This window comes from Xyrauchen texanus, chromosome 23 (assembly GCF_025860055.1).
Source record: "Xyrauchen texanus isolate HMW12.3.18 chromosome 23, RBS_HiC_50CHRs, whole genome shotgun sequence".
Classification (NCBI taxonomy): domain Eukaryota; kingdom Metazoa; phylum Chordata; class Actinopteri; order Cypriniformes; family Catostomidae; genus Xyrauchen; species Xyrauchen texanus.
In genome coordinates this window covers 18,454,276-18,469,545 of record NC_068298.1, presented here as the reverse complement: position 1 = coordinate 18,469,545, position 15,270 = coordinate 18,454,276, and the positions used below count along the sequence as shown (strand labels likewise).

At 36.9% G+C, this 15,270-nt stretch overlaps 1 protein-coding gene across 6 annotated transcripts in view; it reads left to right on the top strand.

Moving 5' to 3' along the window:
• The window catches only part of septin6 (septin 6), a 35,571-nt gene extending 20,368 nt beyond the window's left edge, over positions 1 to 15,203 (top strand). The window contains exons 7-11 of one of the 6 annotated variants that reach the window (XR_007972978.1): positions 4,980 to 5,148; positions 5,308 to 5,440; positions 5,691 to 5,881; positions 7,269 to 7,322; positions 9,981 to 10,533. Coding sequence is in view for 4 of the 6 variants with exons in the window: in XM_052154882.1 (XP_052010842.1) it covers positions 4,980 to 5,148; positions 5,308 to 5,440; positions 5,691 to 5,881; positions 12,719 to 12,743 (518 nt within the window). In the remaining 2 variants the exon portion in view is untranslated. Of the gene's footprint in view, positions 1 to 4,979; positions 5,149 to 5,307; positions 5,441 to 5,690; positions 5,886 to 7,268; positions 7,323 to 9,098; positions 9,145 to 9,980; positions 10,534 to 12,718 lie in introns of those variants that run through there. The other 5 variants (XR_007972977.1, XM_052154885.1, XM_052154884.1 and 2 more) reach the window with 5 other exon arrangements.
• Positions 15,204 to 15,270: the final 67 nt, after the last annotated feature.

Sequence of the window (15,270 nt, the reverse complement as noted above, 5' to 3'; positions counted from 1 at the left end):
TTGTAGTATAACAAAAGCAGTGCTCTGACAGTCCTCATGCTGTCGGTTACATCACTCTGAATCTCTCTCGCTCTCTCACTTTTTCTCTTATCCGATGCATGAGGCCGCTAGGCCGCTCCTATGGGGTTGCTTAATTTAGCCTGCTGTAAGGCTGACCTGACTGAAGAAAAATATGGATATGAAAATGTGTGTGTGCATTTCATGCACCACTGCTGTTACGTGTCATGCGGTTACTTGTGATTTATGGTGCAGCTGAGCAGTTTGCAGACATGGTTTACAAAATAAATGGGAAATATATGGAATGTTCTTTGTTTATTAAATCATTGTACTGAGGGATAAAGTACTGTATGTTAGGGTTGGGCGATGTCCCCTAAATTGGCAGTTGACGATGTTGACAGTAAAACATCGCGATGGACAATGATATCGTCGGTGGGGTGGGGGGGTGGGGTGGGGTTATATATTTTCATATAATTTTCAAAAATTATATGACAAATTATAATTTCGTTATTTTACTAACCCAACTAATGACTCGTCGCGCTTTATCAGTAGGTTACACGACACGTGAAGCATTTTTTTTTAGCTTTCACTTAAGAAGAGTTGTGCACTTTTTATTTTAATATATCTCTTTACATAAATACTATTTTCCACTTAAAAACTATAATTTCGTTATTTTACTATCCCAACTGACTCATCCGCGCTTTCCAATAGGTTGCACGTAAGGGGGAAAAATATTTCTTCCACTTAAGAAGAGTTGTGCACTTTTAAGCACTTTTTATTTTAATATATCTCTTTACATAGATATTTTTTTCTACTGAAAAACTATAATTTCGTTATTTTACTAGCCCAACTAATTAGTAGCCTACTCATCCGGGCTTTTTAATATATTGCGCCTAAGAAAAAAAAGTCGTCTTTGGGCAGCCTTCTTGCAAAGAGAGCAGCCACAGCCACGCTCATGAGCAAAAGGTCGAGGCAGAAATGACCATGTACCTGCAGGAAATGGCCATTGATGGGGAAGAGGACCCGCTGACTTGGTGGAAAACGAATGACAAAAGGTTTCCGTTCATGGCAAGATTAGCACGGAAATATCTGCGCATATGTGCTACCAGTACTCCATCAGAGCGGGTCTTCAGCACAGCGGGTAGTGTAGTTACTCCAATCCGCAGCTTATTAAAACCAGATAAAGTGAATATGTTGGTATTTCTGGCCAGAAACATCGAAATTTAAACCTGGTGTATAGTGAAAGATATTAGACTTCTTTACGCATTTTTCGCCATCCGTTGTGGAGCTATTCGATTTTGCATATTATTTTTTAAACGTTCATTTGTGTAGTTCATATGACCACTTTACAATATTTCAATAACATAATTTATTTTGTAGCCTGTGCTGAAGTTAATTGTGCTGCTAATTATAAGTGAAATGTTAATGCCGAGTTTCGGTCTGAGTGTTGTTCCCGTTTTCTTGTTTTATTTGTTGTTGTTCTATGTTTTAATAAATGTGTGTTATTCATATTCAACTTGTTTCTTTCATTTGATTTGACATTATGGATTTATGGCCAAGGACATTTTTCTTTAAAAGTATTAACCAGACAAAAGTTATTTGACGTTCGCTGGTCTGGGTTTATCTTAAACTGCCGCTTCAGTGTATACAAGAGTATGTGACAATGAGCAAGATTTTCTGAGACACTACAACTACTAATAATTAATTAATAAAGGCTATTTTCTTGTAGCCTACAACATAAAATATTTTAATCTAAATGTACAGTGTAAGACATGTAAAAAAAAGACGAAGCTAACAATCAATATTTGTGTAGCCTGCCTGACACGGTATTTTCACAGACTAACACGTCACGTCTCTGGCATATACTACAGTATTTAAAATAGCATATATGCATTAGTTATATTCTCAATTTAATTTACAGAGCAATCCCTGCAAAGTTTTTAGGTTAACTATAGAAGAGACTATTAGTGAGTCACACTAGCAAGACTCGCAAAAGGGGGCGTGGCATCACGATGGTGGCTCTACATCGTGATGTTGGTCAGCCATCACGATGGACGATGATATCGTCCATCGGCACAACCCTACTGTATGTTTTAAGACAGTATATCAACCAGCATGTTTAGATATTAAACGGCTTTAAATGGAAAAAAGAGACCTCTGCAAAATTATCAGTTTCTCTAGATTTACTTTTTATACACTCACCTAAAGGATTATTAGGAACACCATGCTAATACTGTGTTTGACCCCCTTTCGCCTTCAGAACTGCCTTAATTCTATGTGGCATTGATTCAACAAGGTGCTGAAAGCATTTTTTAGAAATGTTGGCCCATATTGATAGGATAGCATCTTGCAGTTTATGGAGATTTGTGGGATGCACATCCAGGGCACGAAGCTCCCGTTCCACCACATCCCAAAGATGCTCTATTGGGTTGAGATCTGGTGACTGTGGGGGCCATTTTAGTACAGTGAACTCATTGTCATGTTCAAGAAACCAATTTGAAATGATTCGAGCTTTGTGACATGGTGCATTATCCTGCTGGAAGTAGCCATCAGAGGATGGGTACATGGTGGCCATAAAGGGATGGACATGGTCAGAAACAATGCTCAGGTAGGCCGTGGCATTTAAACGATGCCCAATTGGCACTCAGGGGCCTAAAGTGTGCCAAGAAAACATCCCCCACACCATTACACCACCACCACCAGCCTGCACAGTGGTAACAAGGCATGATGGATCCATGTTCTCATTCTGTTTACGCCAAATTCTGACTCTACCATCTGAATGTCTCAACAGAAATCGAGACTCATCAGACCAGGCAACATTTTTCCAGTCTTCAACTGTCCAATTTTGGTGAGCTCTTGCAAATTGTAGCCTCTTTTTCCTATTTGTAGTGGAGATGAGTGGTACCCGGTAGGGTCTTCTGCTGTTGTAGCCCATCTGCCTCAAGGTTGTGCGTGTTGTGGCTTCACAAATGCTTTGCTGCATACCTCGGTTGTAACAAGTGGTTATTTCAGGCAAAGTTGCTCTTCTATCAGCTTTAATCAGTCGGCCCATTCTCCTCTGACCTCTAGCATCAACAAGGCATTTTCGCCCACAGGACTGCCGCATACTGGATGTTTTTCCCTTTTCACACCATTCTTTGTAAACCCTAGAAATGGTTGTGCATGAAAATCCCAGTAACTGAGCAGATTGTGAAATGCTCAGACCGGCCCGTCTGGCACCAACAACCATGCCACGCTCAAAATTGCTTAAATCACCTTTCTTTCCCATTCTGACATTCAGTTTGGAGTTCAGGAGATTGTCTTGACCAGGACCACACCCCTAAATGCATTGAAGCAACTGCCATGTGATTGGTTGATTAGATAATTGCATTTAATGAGAAATTGAACAGGTGTTCCTAATAATCCTTTAGGTGAGTGTAGGTATGTGTTTGAGAGAAAATGAACATTTTTGTTTAATTCTATAAAGTACTGACAGCATTTCTTCCAAATAAAATTGTGTCATTTATATTGTCATTTAGAGCATTTATTTGTAGAAAATGACAATTGATCAAAATAACAAAAAAGATGCAGTGTCTTCAGACCTTTAATGTGGCAAAGAAAACGAGTTAATATTAATTTTTTAAACAACACTAATGTTTTAACTTGGTAAGAGTCCAGAAATCAATATTTGATGGAATAACCCTGATTTTCAATCACAGCTTTCATGCGTGTTCACATGGCTGTTGGGTTTTTTATTTGGGCTTTGTTTGATGGCTTGTGGCCAATCATCTTCCTCTTGATCACATTCCAGGGGTTTTCAGTGTAGTTCCAGCAACGGCAGATTCTGATCCGTCGCATAAGCAAATTGTTCCATGCACAAATGAATTTTTTGTGACCATACTCAGTTTTTCCTCATTTTTTTAAATGTACTTGTTCATTGAACTGTTGTATATAAGCAATATCACACTCTCAATCATGCTATACGGCCCAAAATCAGCACTGCTGCGATTACCTACAGCACTCCCAAATGGAAAATCCAGCCTAAGCTGGTAGCTGTGATTTGGAACATGGTAGTTGGTCCAAGCTGGGAGACCTGCTTAGACCAACTTCCAGCTTGTCATACCAGCTCAAGGAGGTCAAGCTGGTTTTTGGAACATGGTAGATGGTCAACCAGCTCATGACCAGCTACCATGTTCCAAAACGCACACAGCTACCATCTTAAGATGGATTTTCCAGCAGGGCTCAGCTGAATATCATCAGTGTTGACGTAAGGTCATATTGCATTCTTGGTTGTGTGATATTGCTTAAATAAAAATTCTCTAAATAGCTGTTGTTACTAGTAGCCACAGTAATGTCTGATATGTGATTGCTTCATATGGTTATAAAAACAGCTGAGGGGAATGTTTTGTAGTGTCATAATACTACATTACATTTGGTCATGGTTGTGCACACTGATTGTTAAAGGAATGTTCTGGGTTGAATACAATTTAAATTGTATCGTGCATTTATTCATCAGCAGGATTTAGTTTCACAGTATTAGGCAGTAAATAGTCTTGCATTCTAAGTGAGGTGCAAGCACTGTAGTGAGAACGAAAGGGCCAATACAAGCGTATAGCTACTGTGTATTAATAATAATAATAATATAAACCTTGCCGTTAGATACATTTTAAAGTATTAAGTCTGTATTTCAGTTATGGTATGGAAAGCCAGAGCATAATTGTGACTTTACACCACCCAGTCTGGTTTGCGGTATCTCTTATTGAAAACGCACATTTAGACGATAAAGGAGCTTTAATGTGGAAGGAATTAAGCAAAAGAGCACCATTACTGCTAAAATGTACAGTAGCCAACAATATTGAAATCATTAAATTTGGTAGTATTATGAATTGCTGTTTATACATGAACATTGAATAGGTATTGGCCTTTTATGTAGGGATGTTAATGTATTCATTTTCCTGATTTGTAAAATAATATAGCAATTATTAAAATATTGTGTTTTACAGTGGAGAATGAGAATCACTGTGATTTCGTGAAGCTCAGGGAGATGCTGATCAGGGTGAACATGGAGGACCTGCGGGAGCAGACCCACACACGCCACTATGAGCTCTACCGCCGCTGCAAGCTGGAGGAGATGGGATTCAAAGACACTGACCCCGACAGCAAACCCTTCAGGTGAGAAGGGCCTCAATCACACCAGCTGCTCTGTAAAGTCTTAAAGTGCTTCAAACCTTTTGGCTTCATGTCACATTAAGATTAATAATCTACATTTTATATGTATAAATAAAGGGTTAATTATTATAAATGTGTGAGTTTTTTGTGGGTTGTGTTCAGCCTCCAGGAAACATACGAGGCCAAGAGGAACGAGTTCATGGGCGAGCTGCAGAAGAAAGAGGAGGAGATGAGGCAGATGTTTGTCCAGAGAGTCAAAGAGAAGGAGGCAGAGCTAAAAGAGGCAGAGAAGGAGGTTTGTTTGTTTGCAAGTGTTGTCTATAATTATGGTTACAGAGGCAAACGCAGCCAGAGAATTCCACATGTCTAACATTGCATGATTAGTAGCTCTTTATTCAATGGGATACTAGCAGACAGTGTTTAATTTTATAGTGGATATTGAGCTTTGTTTGCACAGTATGTGCTTCTGTGATGTCTTATGGTACTTTTTAGGTGAACTTGATGTGTGTAATTGATTGTTTGACACTGTGGTATTCACATCACAGCTGCATGAAAAGTTTGACCGTCTCAAGAAGCTTCACCAGGATGAGAAGAAGAAACTGGAGGACAAAAAGAAGTCTCTCGATGATGAGCTCAACAGCTTCAAGCAGAAAAAGACGGCCGCAGAGCTGCTGCAGTCCCAGGCCCAGCAGGCAGGGGGCTCCACCACACTCAAGAGGGAAAAAGAGAGGAAAAAGTAGGTATTGACCTTTACATTGTCCCCAACCATCACAACATTCCCTCCCTGAAACACCTGAAGCTCACAGTGCAGAAGATAATTTGTGAAGAAATTTAACCAAACCCTTCATGTGATTTTGCTGGATGTTGAATTTAAATCAGTGCTAAAACTAAAGATTTAGTTTCACAGTGTTAAGCAGTATATTGTCTTGCATTCTAAGTGAGGTGCAAGCACTGTAGTGAGAATGAAAGGGCCAATTCAAGCATTTAGCTACTGTGTATTTATAATGATAATATAAACCTTACTGTTAGATTCATTTAAAGGGGACCTATTATGCAAAATGCACTTTTACATGGTGTTTGTACATAATATGAACTGTTTTCATTTCTGCTCTAAAGTGATGTCACATTAGAGCAGGTCTCGCCCACAACTGGTGACTGACTCCACCATATTATCATAGATCCTCCCCAGTCAGACATTTATTTCCACTCTGGAGCAGATACAGTGAGGAGAATAATGTCTTAGCTTCGAAAGCATCATAAGTGTTCTGTGGTTTGCTGTAAAAGTGAACATAAGAGGCTTCTTGTTCTCCCGGTATCAGAGCCACTGAAGACACAGTGGACAAGTTTTGTTTTTGAAGGAAATGTGCCCCAAAACATACAAACATGTGTGTAATGTTTGTGCAAATCGTTTTACACCGGACTGCTTTGTGAACGAGTGTCAATATAAAGCAGGATTTAAAAAAAAAAAAAATTTATTCTCAAGCATGGATCAGTACCAACTGTTCGTGTTTCAGCTTTATATCCTGAAGATGTAAGTATCGCACTTTATATTTTGGGAATGTTTGCAAATCGCCTTTCCGAATGTGCTTGTAAACCTTGCCGTTAGATACATTTAAAGTATTAAGTCTGTATTTCAGTTATGGTATAAAAAGCGTGAGCATAATTGTGACTTCTTTACATCACCCAGTCTGGTTTACGGCACATTTAGACTAGCTTTTAATGTGGAATGAATTAAGCAAAAGAGCACCATTACTGCTAAAATGTACAGTAGCCAACAATATTGAAATCATTAAATTTGGTAGTATTATGAATTGCTGTTTATACATGAACGTTGAATAGGTATTATACATGAACGTTGAATAAGTATTGGTCTTTTATGTAGGGAACATGTTAAAATAGATTAGTTTTCCTGATTTGTACAATAATTATTATTATAGCAAAGTTCATCCCATACATCTTTGTTGCAGACTAATTATGTTACATTCCTCAGTGCATGACTTCCTCCTAAGCTCTCTATCTATATAGGTATATCATATTTTTGTATTTGTACAGCTAGGTTGATTTAGAACTCAAAATATTTTTTTTCTATTATGCTGGTAATCACTCATGGTTTTGTATTCAAGCTGATTTGCCCCGTTCTCCTGACTATTTTATGGGAAGACGACACTTGCTGAAAGGTTTACCTTTTTATTTTTTTTTTATTTATTTTTTTTTTCTTCAGTCCCATGTCTGTTTTCCCTTTTAAGCTTCTTGTATGTCCTCACAAAGCAGCAGCCCACTGCTTTACAAACCCTCACATTGACCTACTATTAACAGCCACAAAATACTGAGGAAACACTGATTATTCTTGCTTTTTTGCAAGTTAGGAGATTCTTCTCATTTTTGCAATACTTTTAAGAGCAAAGACAGACCCCAAAAGGGACCAAATCCACTGTGGTGATTGTGGCATTGTGATCTTAGCAAAGATCTCAGTTCTTCTGTCACCAATTTCAAAAATGAACCTGCATAATATAATAAAAAGTTCAGATTCTAAGCCATAAGGCTACCACTTCTCTTCCACAACCCAGTGGATGATATTTATTTCTGTGTATGCTTTAAAAAAGATAAATCCTACAGTTTTCCTCAGATCTCATTTAGGGCAGGGCATGAACAATATTCATTGTTTGAATTTGTATGTGCAGTGTCCCCAAAAGGTATTTAAAGCCACACTTAAAAATGTATGTTCTTGCATTAGAAAACAAAATCACACCAAGTAGAATCTGAAAACAAACAATGCTCGACCTTTTCTGGAGCTAACTTCACTCAGCCATTATTTTTTACCAACTGGGCCCAAGGTGATTTTTAGTGGATATGTGAAGTAGGGATGTGCAAAAAGAATATAGTGAATTTTATTGAATATTCAGTTGGTTGTTTGAATGACTCCTCGACTAGTTGGTGTTAAGGACAATAATGTATAATTGGGTTTCATGATGAGGGATGCACAGATGCTAAGCACAGCACATTAAACAAACTAATGGTTATTAAACAAAAGTATAGGCTAAACAACTACTATCTTATTGCACAAAACTATCAAAGTTAGAAATAAGAGAGGCTCCAGTAGAATAACATGCTTCAGTGTAACCAGTGCGTTTGGAAGTCTCTGGGTAATCCACTCTGCAAATTGAAAAGCCCAGAACTGCAAAGAAAATAATGTGGGTAGACCATTTTTGTAGACCATTTTTGTCGTGGTAGTTCACGACATCAAGCAGTTTAAATTTTTTTACTGCAGCTGTTTATTTAGGCAGTGTCAGACAGAATCCGCAAAAGACTTGCATTTCTCCAAAGCTCCTCACAAATTTAGGAATATTACTCACAGCAGAGGACTTGATGTCCTACAGTGATCATCTTGTAATGTATTGTTGCAGTGCTTTTATGGCTTATACAACAGCGGTGCATAAATTGACTAAACTTAAAGCAATAAAGAGATTAAACTTCTTGCAAAAGGATTTACTGTGCTGACTGTTTTTCACATTAAGCACAGCTAGCTATAATCACGCAAAACGCTTTCCAAGAATCTGAGTCTCTCAATTAAGAAATTGCTTCTCCCAATAAAAATATTTGTTATTAGCTGACCCCACTAATCGAATAGTCAGTTTTTGGTGCCCTAGCAGAGTAGCTTAAATACTGTTTCATCTTAATGCACAGTATATCTATTGTTTTATATAGAATAATTTAAAATATGACAAACTGACTTTTTGTGACGTGTTTAGCTTGAAGAACATCCTTGTGTTGTCTTTCCTAGAAAACAATAATGCCACTTTGTTTTAGATTACAATATCTAATGCGGTGACATTCATAAGTGTGGCTTGAGTGTCCAAATATTTTTCAGGGCCACTGTAAGATGTTTGTACATGTGAGGCGTTGTATGTAGTTTGTGCATGTGTTATGTACGTCTCATCCGTGCTGTTTTTCAGTTAACTCCTCACCTGCACCCAGTCCTGCATGAGACACCTTATGCTGGTAAGGCTTTCAAAGTATCTCTTAAGAAAAAAAAACTCATTTTTATGAGGGATCTAAATTCCAAAAGCACATTAACTTGGTGTATGGTCAGTTAAACTGACAGGACAAAGTTAATTACGCTTTAAAAGGAAGTCCTTTTTTTGTCCTAAACACTGACAGTGTGTGAAGAATGTATCTGTGGTAGCAGCAGGGGATATTATGTCACCAGCACAAGGCAAGAGTTTATTACTTTCCCTGTGTGATGTGCAGCCATCTGAATCCATAACAGTTAGCTGTTGTTTGCAGTCCACTGCTCTTCCATGATTTCACACAAAAGAGCTTTAATGGGCCGGCTCCTACAGCTTTATCACACGAGTCTACCACTTGGCCTTGAAATAATGCTGTTGTTTAACAAGCTATCAATCACTACACATCTGTCCCTTCATAATGTCTCAATGCAATGTTCGTTCATAATCTTTACCTAGCAATGTTAAAGCTCATGAAGATGCTAAATTGATCTGGCAAAGAGGCAGCGATGTTAAAGCAATTATAGTGATACTAAGTGATGTTAAATTGATTTATAGTTATTTTAGTTCATGTTGGGATGTCCAGCATGCTACGTGACAATTCATGTACTGTAAATGTAACGGAAAAGAAATGTAATGAGAGTTAATTTCATCCAGCACAAAGAGACACTGATTCTAAGCCTTACCACATACACCCCCTGCACCCTCTTTCAACTGTTTTAACACATTGCATGACTACCATTTTGGATTGTTCTATTTGTAACAGTGTGAATACAACAGTGGGATTGTAACCTGTACGGAACAATAATCTTCCTTCTCTCTCGTTTCCAGTTCAGGATTCCTGTAGAAAGTGCTTCCCCTGCCTGCTGTGAATGAGTTCTTCCCCCTCAGTGTTCCTGTGCCATGCTGTTCCTGCCCCCCACCCCCAGTTTAAAGCATAACACTGAGGCGGCGTATTAACTGAACGGAATCCTTCATTTAGATTTTTTAATAAGTTAACTCCTTTTTTTTATGTTTAAAATGCCAGTGTTTTTTCACCCTTTGTTTTACTTGCTGTTTTATGATGTCATAGTGATACTGCTTTTCCTGCATGACTAGATTATAATTTAACATTAACATGAGTGACTACTGTTGTGGGTAGGAAGTAGTTATTAAACAGGCTAAAATGAGACTGTCACCAAATTTTTTTGCATGCTTGGACAATTCAGAGCCCTTACTGATCCCTTAATGAAGATGTATTTGCAAAATTCACTTCAAACATGCAGTAAAGTTTAGGCAAAAAAGATTGAAATTATTTGTAATATATTTTCTAGCTGAATCGTAATCCCCATAGTAGTGTATTGCTTTAGGACAATAAGTTGTAATAAACTGGTGTTTTCTCTCATTTGATCTCTGTGATTGTCACATAGATGCTCTCTGGTCACCTGCAGCCATACCTCAATGCTTTTATATACCTGTCATTACTTTGCTTGTATTAGCTTATCTTGGCACATTTCATACAAATGTTAGCACTTTTTGATAGTTCTTTATTTTTGACTTTTTTCCCCTTGTTTTATCACAAAATTAAAATAAAGTTCACCATTTCTAATCATGAAATATCAAATGCAAAGGGACCAATATTTGTATTAGTGTACAGCACAAGTTTTAAATACAAGTAATAAAGGGAATTCTTTATTAAACTTTTTTAATTGTGGGCAATATCATTGTGTATAAATCTCGGACATTTGATGTAATTTATAATTATTGCATATTTGCACCACTCATTGAAGTATTGGACATTTGTTAAAAGGTTGAGATATTTTTTTATTTGGGTAGTGAAATGGCCTATGATTGATTTTAAAAATGCTTATGCTTACTATATGTATCCAATTACTGCTTCTCGTTGGCTTTAGGGAGGACCAGATCTGCAGTCTTAAACAGTCACTTAAGAAGCAATTCATGAAATATGAATATCTCTAATCCTATGAATTTATTTAAGGTGTTTGTAGACCGTTATCAGTTGAAGAGTTTGCAAGAGGTACTGGAATTCTGCCATAAGCCGTATCAAACAAAGCTTTAGCCTAATTGTCTTAATATGACCATAATTGAAAGGATTTATTCTAGCCAGGTGTTTTATTTTTACTTTGAGTTAATATATTATATACACACACACACTGGTGGCCAAAAGTTTGGCCAAAGTGGCATTCAACTGATCACTATGTATAGTCAGGACGTTAATAACGTGAAAAATTACTATTAAAATTTGAAACAAATGTTAAGAACTACTTAAACTACTTCAAAGAGTTCTCATAAAAAATCCTCCATGTGCAGCAATGACAGCTTTGCAGATCCTTGGCATTCTAGCTGTCAGTTTGTCCAGATACTTCACCCCACACTTCCTGTAGCACTTACCATAGATGTGAGTGTCTTGTCAGGCACTACTCACGCACCTTATAGTCTAGTTGATCCCACAAATACTCAATGGGGTTAAGATCCATAACACTCTTTTTCAATTATCTGTTATCTAGTGTCTGTTTCTTTGCGCACTAACCTTTTTGTTGTTCTGTTTCATAAGTGTTTTTTTCTGTGCAATTCTTCCCATAAGACCTGCACCCTGAGTCTTCTCTTTACTGTTGTACATGAAACTGGTGTTGAGCAGGTAGAATTCAATGAAGCTGTCAGCTGAGGACATGTGAGGTGTCTGTTTCTCAAACTAGAGACTCTGATGTACTTATCCTCTTGTTTAGTTGTACATCTGGCCTTCCACATCTCTTTCTGTCCTTGTTAGAGCCAGTTGTCCTTTGTCTTTGAAGACTGTAGTGTACACCTTTGTATGAAATCAGTTTTTTGGCAATATCAAGCATTGAATAGCCTTCATTCCTCAAAACAATGATTGATGAGTTTCTAGAGAAAGCAGGGTTTATTTGTTGTTGCCATTTTTGACCTAATATTGACCTTAAGACATGCCAGTCTATTGCATACTGTGACAACTCAAAAATGAACACAAAGACAATGTTAAGCTTCATTTAATGAAACAAATAGCTTTCAACTATTTGTTTGTGTTTGATATAATAGCATATGATGTTCTAGTACCAAATTAGCAATTTAGCATAATTTCTCCAGGATTGGGTGTTGGAGTGATGGCTGTTGGAAATTGGGCCTGTCTAGATTTGATAAAAAATAACTTTTTTCAAACAGTGATGGTGCTGTTTTTTACATCAGTTATGTCCTGACTATACTTTGTGATCAGTTGAATGCCACTTTGGTGAATTAAAGTACCAATTTCCTTCCAAAACTGCACACTTTGTACATTATTCCAAACTTTTGGCCACCAGTGTATATATAATATAATAATGTATAATAAATAAATACATCTTGTCAGTTTATTAAACAAGTAAAATATGTTCTTTCAAGAAAAACTACCAGATCTTTTAGTTAAATCAAAGTAATCCTATCCATTCTGTTCTGTTTTGAGTGATTTGTGGAAAACAAAGGTGGAATTGATGTGATCAGTATTATCACTTCATTAACTCTCTTGCTTCCCTCCAGTCTCCCTGCTCACTGCTGTGTGTATTTACATTCCTTTGCAGTAATCCCTGGCTCTGCACTGAGTAGTATCTTCACTCCAATGGCTTTGATAAGGGACCAGGCCAAGACTAAAAGGGGGGCCAGTGTGGACCCAGTCCCCTGTGTTTCTCATATCACCTCTTATATTTGGATTGTGGGCACTTTCTGCTGCTTTTTACTAACATTTATATTTATTGTCTTAATAAAACGTTGTGATTTGTTTGAGGCTGCCTTAATTTGCTGTATATGTTTTTGATGTGTTGTGTGACTAATATGCTTCAAAATGTTTGCCTCTTTAGGGCTGTGTGAAGTGAGAATGTAATTACTATAAAAATGTTCCAGTAAAATGGAAAAGACCAACTGATATATTTGTTTAGAAGTGATGGATTAGGTTGCTCTTGATCACAGCCAACCAAGAATACACACTGAAATCCATGCATGTTCTAAAATGAAGATAATTAGAAATGTAAAAAAATTCCAGGATGTACAGTGCGTTTGAAGGAGGGCCATCAGTTCCTTTCTGCCTACTTTCTGAATGCTTCATGCTTTTGGCTGGCGAAGGAAAAATCAGAGTGCCCATTTCCCATTGACTTTCCACTGGTGCTAATAATTTCAATGCCTTCCTGATACTTTCTCTAATCTGCATTTGTGTCTCCTCCCTTTCTCTAGCTTCTTTTAACTCTGTCTTGGCTGCCTGTCTGAAGAGGGGATTGCAGCTTCAACAAGAAACAAAGCATCCACTCTTTTTCTTGTCTCACTCTGTCAGCCTTTTTATTTTTAAAGTTTTAATTTTATTTAAGTTTTAAAACTTCAATGCTGTCTGCCCTGTTGAACATGGCCTTATGTGGACTTAAAGGGATAGTTCACCCCAAAATGAAAATTCTCTCATAATTTACTCACCCTAATGCCATCCCTGATGTGTATGACTTTCTATCTTCAGCTGAAGAAAAACAAAGATTTTTGGAAGAATTTTTCAGCTCTGTAGGTCATCACAATGCAAGTGAATGAGTGCCAAAATGTTGCAGCTCCAAAATGCACTAAACGGAGCATACAAGTAATCCATAAGACTCCATTGGTTAAAATGATGTCTTCCGAATCTATAAGCTAGGTGTGGGTAAGAAACAGATCGATATTTATGTAATTTTGATTTTGAAGATTTGCATTTTTCATGCATATCACCCCCGAGACATTATGGTAAAAACTGACTTAATTCTATGGACTTACAGAGCTGAGATATTGTTCTAAATATATTAATTTGTATTGTGCAAATGAGGTCATGAACATATGGGATGTCTTGAGGGTGAGAAAATTATGAGAGAATTTTCATTTTTGGGTGAACTATCCCTTTAACATGGTATTTTTCTCAATTCACCATAAATATTAGCTCTGTTTCCCAACCAGGGCATTGAGTGCAACACCAGAACCAAAGCTCTGTTAGAAAACAAAGGAATGCTTATTTATTTTAGCGTGTTGAGGGATAAGCCTCAGCTTTTTACATCTATTGATATTGCCTTGCAGTCTTAATCTGTTTAATTACCCAATCTTTTTAAGTTTCTTTTTATGAATAAATGTGTTTGTGATTGAACAGGCATGTCCTCACAAAAATTAACACTGTTAACTGAGGATCGAGAAGATACTAACTCATCACTATAGTAAACATTTCATTTAGGGTGGGAAACTATGTTGAGTAAGATTATCTCTATTAAGACTTGAAAACATTTTGACAAACTGGCTGTGAAACATTGAGAAAATCCAAAGAATATGGGCCCGCACATTCCTGGTTGTGTTAAAAGTGAGAGATGAACCTATTTAACTCTAAATAGAAACTTGATTTGAAAGCATAAGGTAAATGTAATTCAAATCTGAAGGTTATTGTATGTTTTGTAAAGCCCTATATCTTTTACAGCAATATAGTTCTAATGTAATTATTTTAAAAGCATATTGTCTTGGAGAGTAATGGAGCACCTATTGAAATACTATGTAGGTCACATTCAGTGCCATTTTTTATATCCTTTATCTTCTGTTCTTTTGCATGCTCTAAATATATTTTTGTTTATGTATAGAATATGGACTCTGCTTAAAAGCATCTTTTTTTATAATTATTTTATCAGGTCTATTCATTCCAGGTACAATGTGCAGTCTATTCATAAATGAAATTTCCCATGTTGCCAAATAATGCATTTAGATGTGTCAAGAGGGTCAAAGGTTTTCAGTAATTTCATTTTTGGACAAGTCTGTTACGAGGTACAGACATTGATGCATATGTGCATTACATTTGACTTTTTAAGAAGCTATTTTGCATATCAATATAGAGACTTGTTTTAATGATTATTGATAAGTGACTGTTTTCTGTGTGAAACATGTTGGGTGTCCAGATTGGCCTACATTTTTCTAGTCATCTTCCATATTTCCCCCTTAATGTCAATTACCCCGCCCCTGTAATACCAGAAATTTGTGAAATATTTAACTAGTAAAATTCCATGGTGTACATTTTCAATAAAACTACATTAAAACAACTTTCTGATATTATCATCCTTACTGATATGTGATATTCTAACTTAGTCTCTACATGATT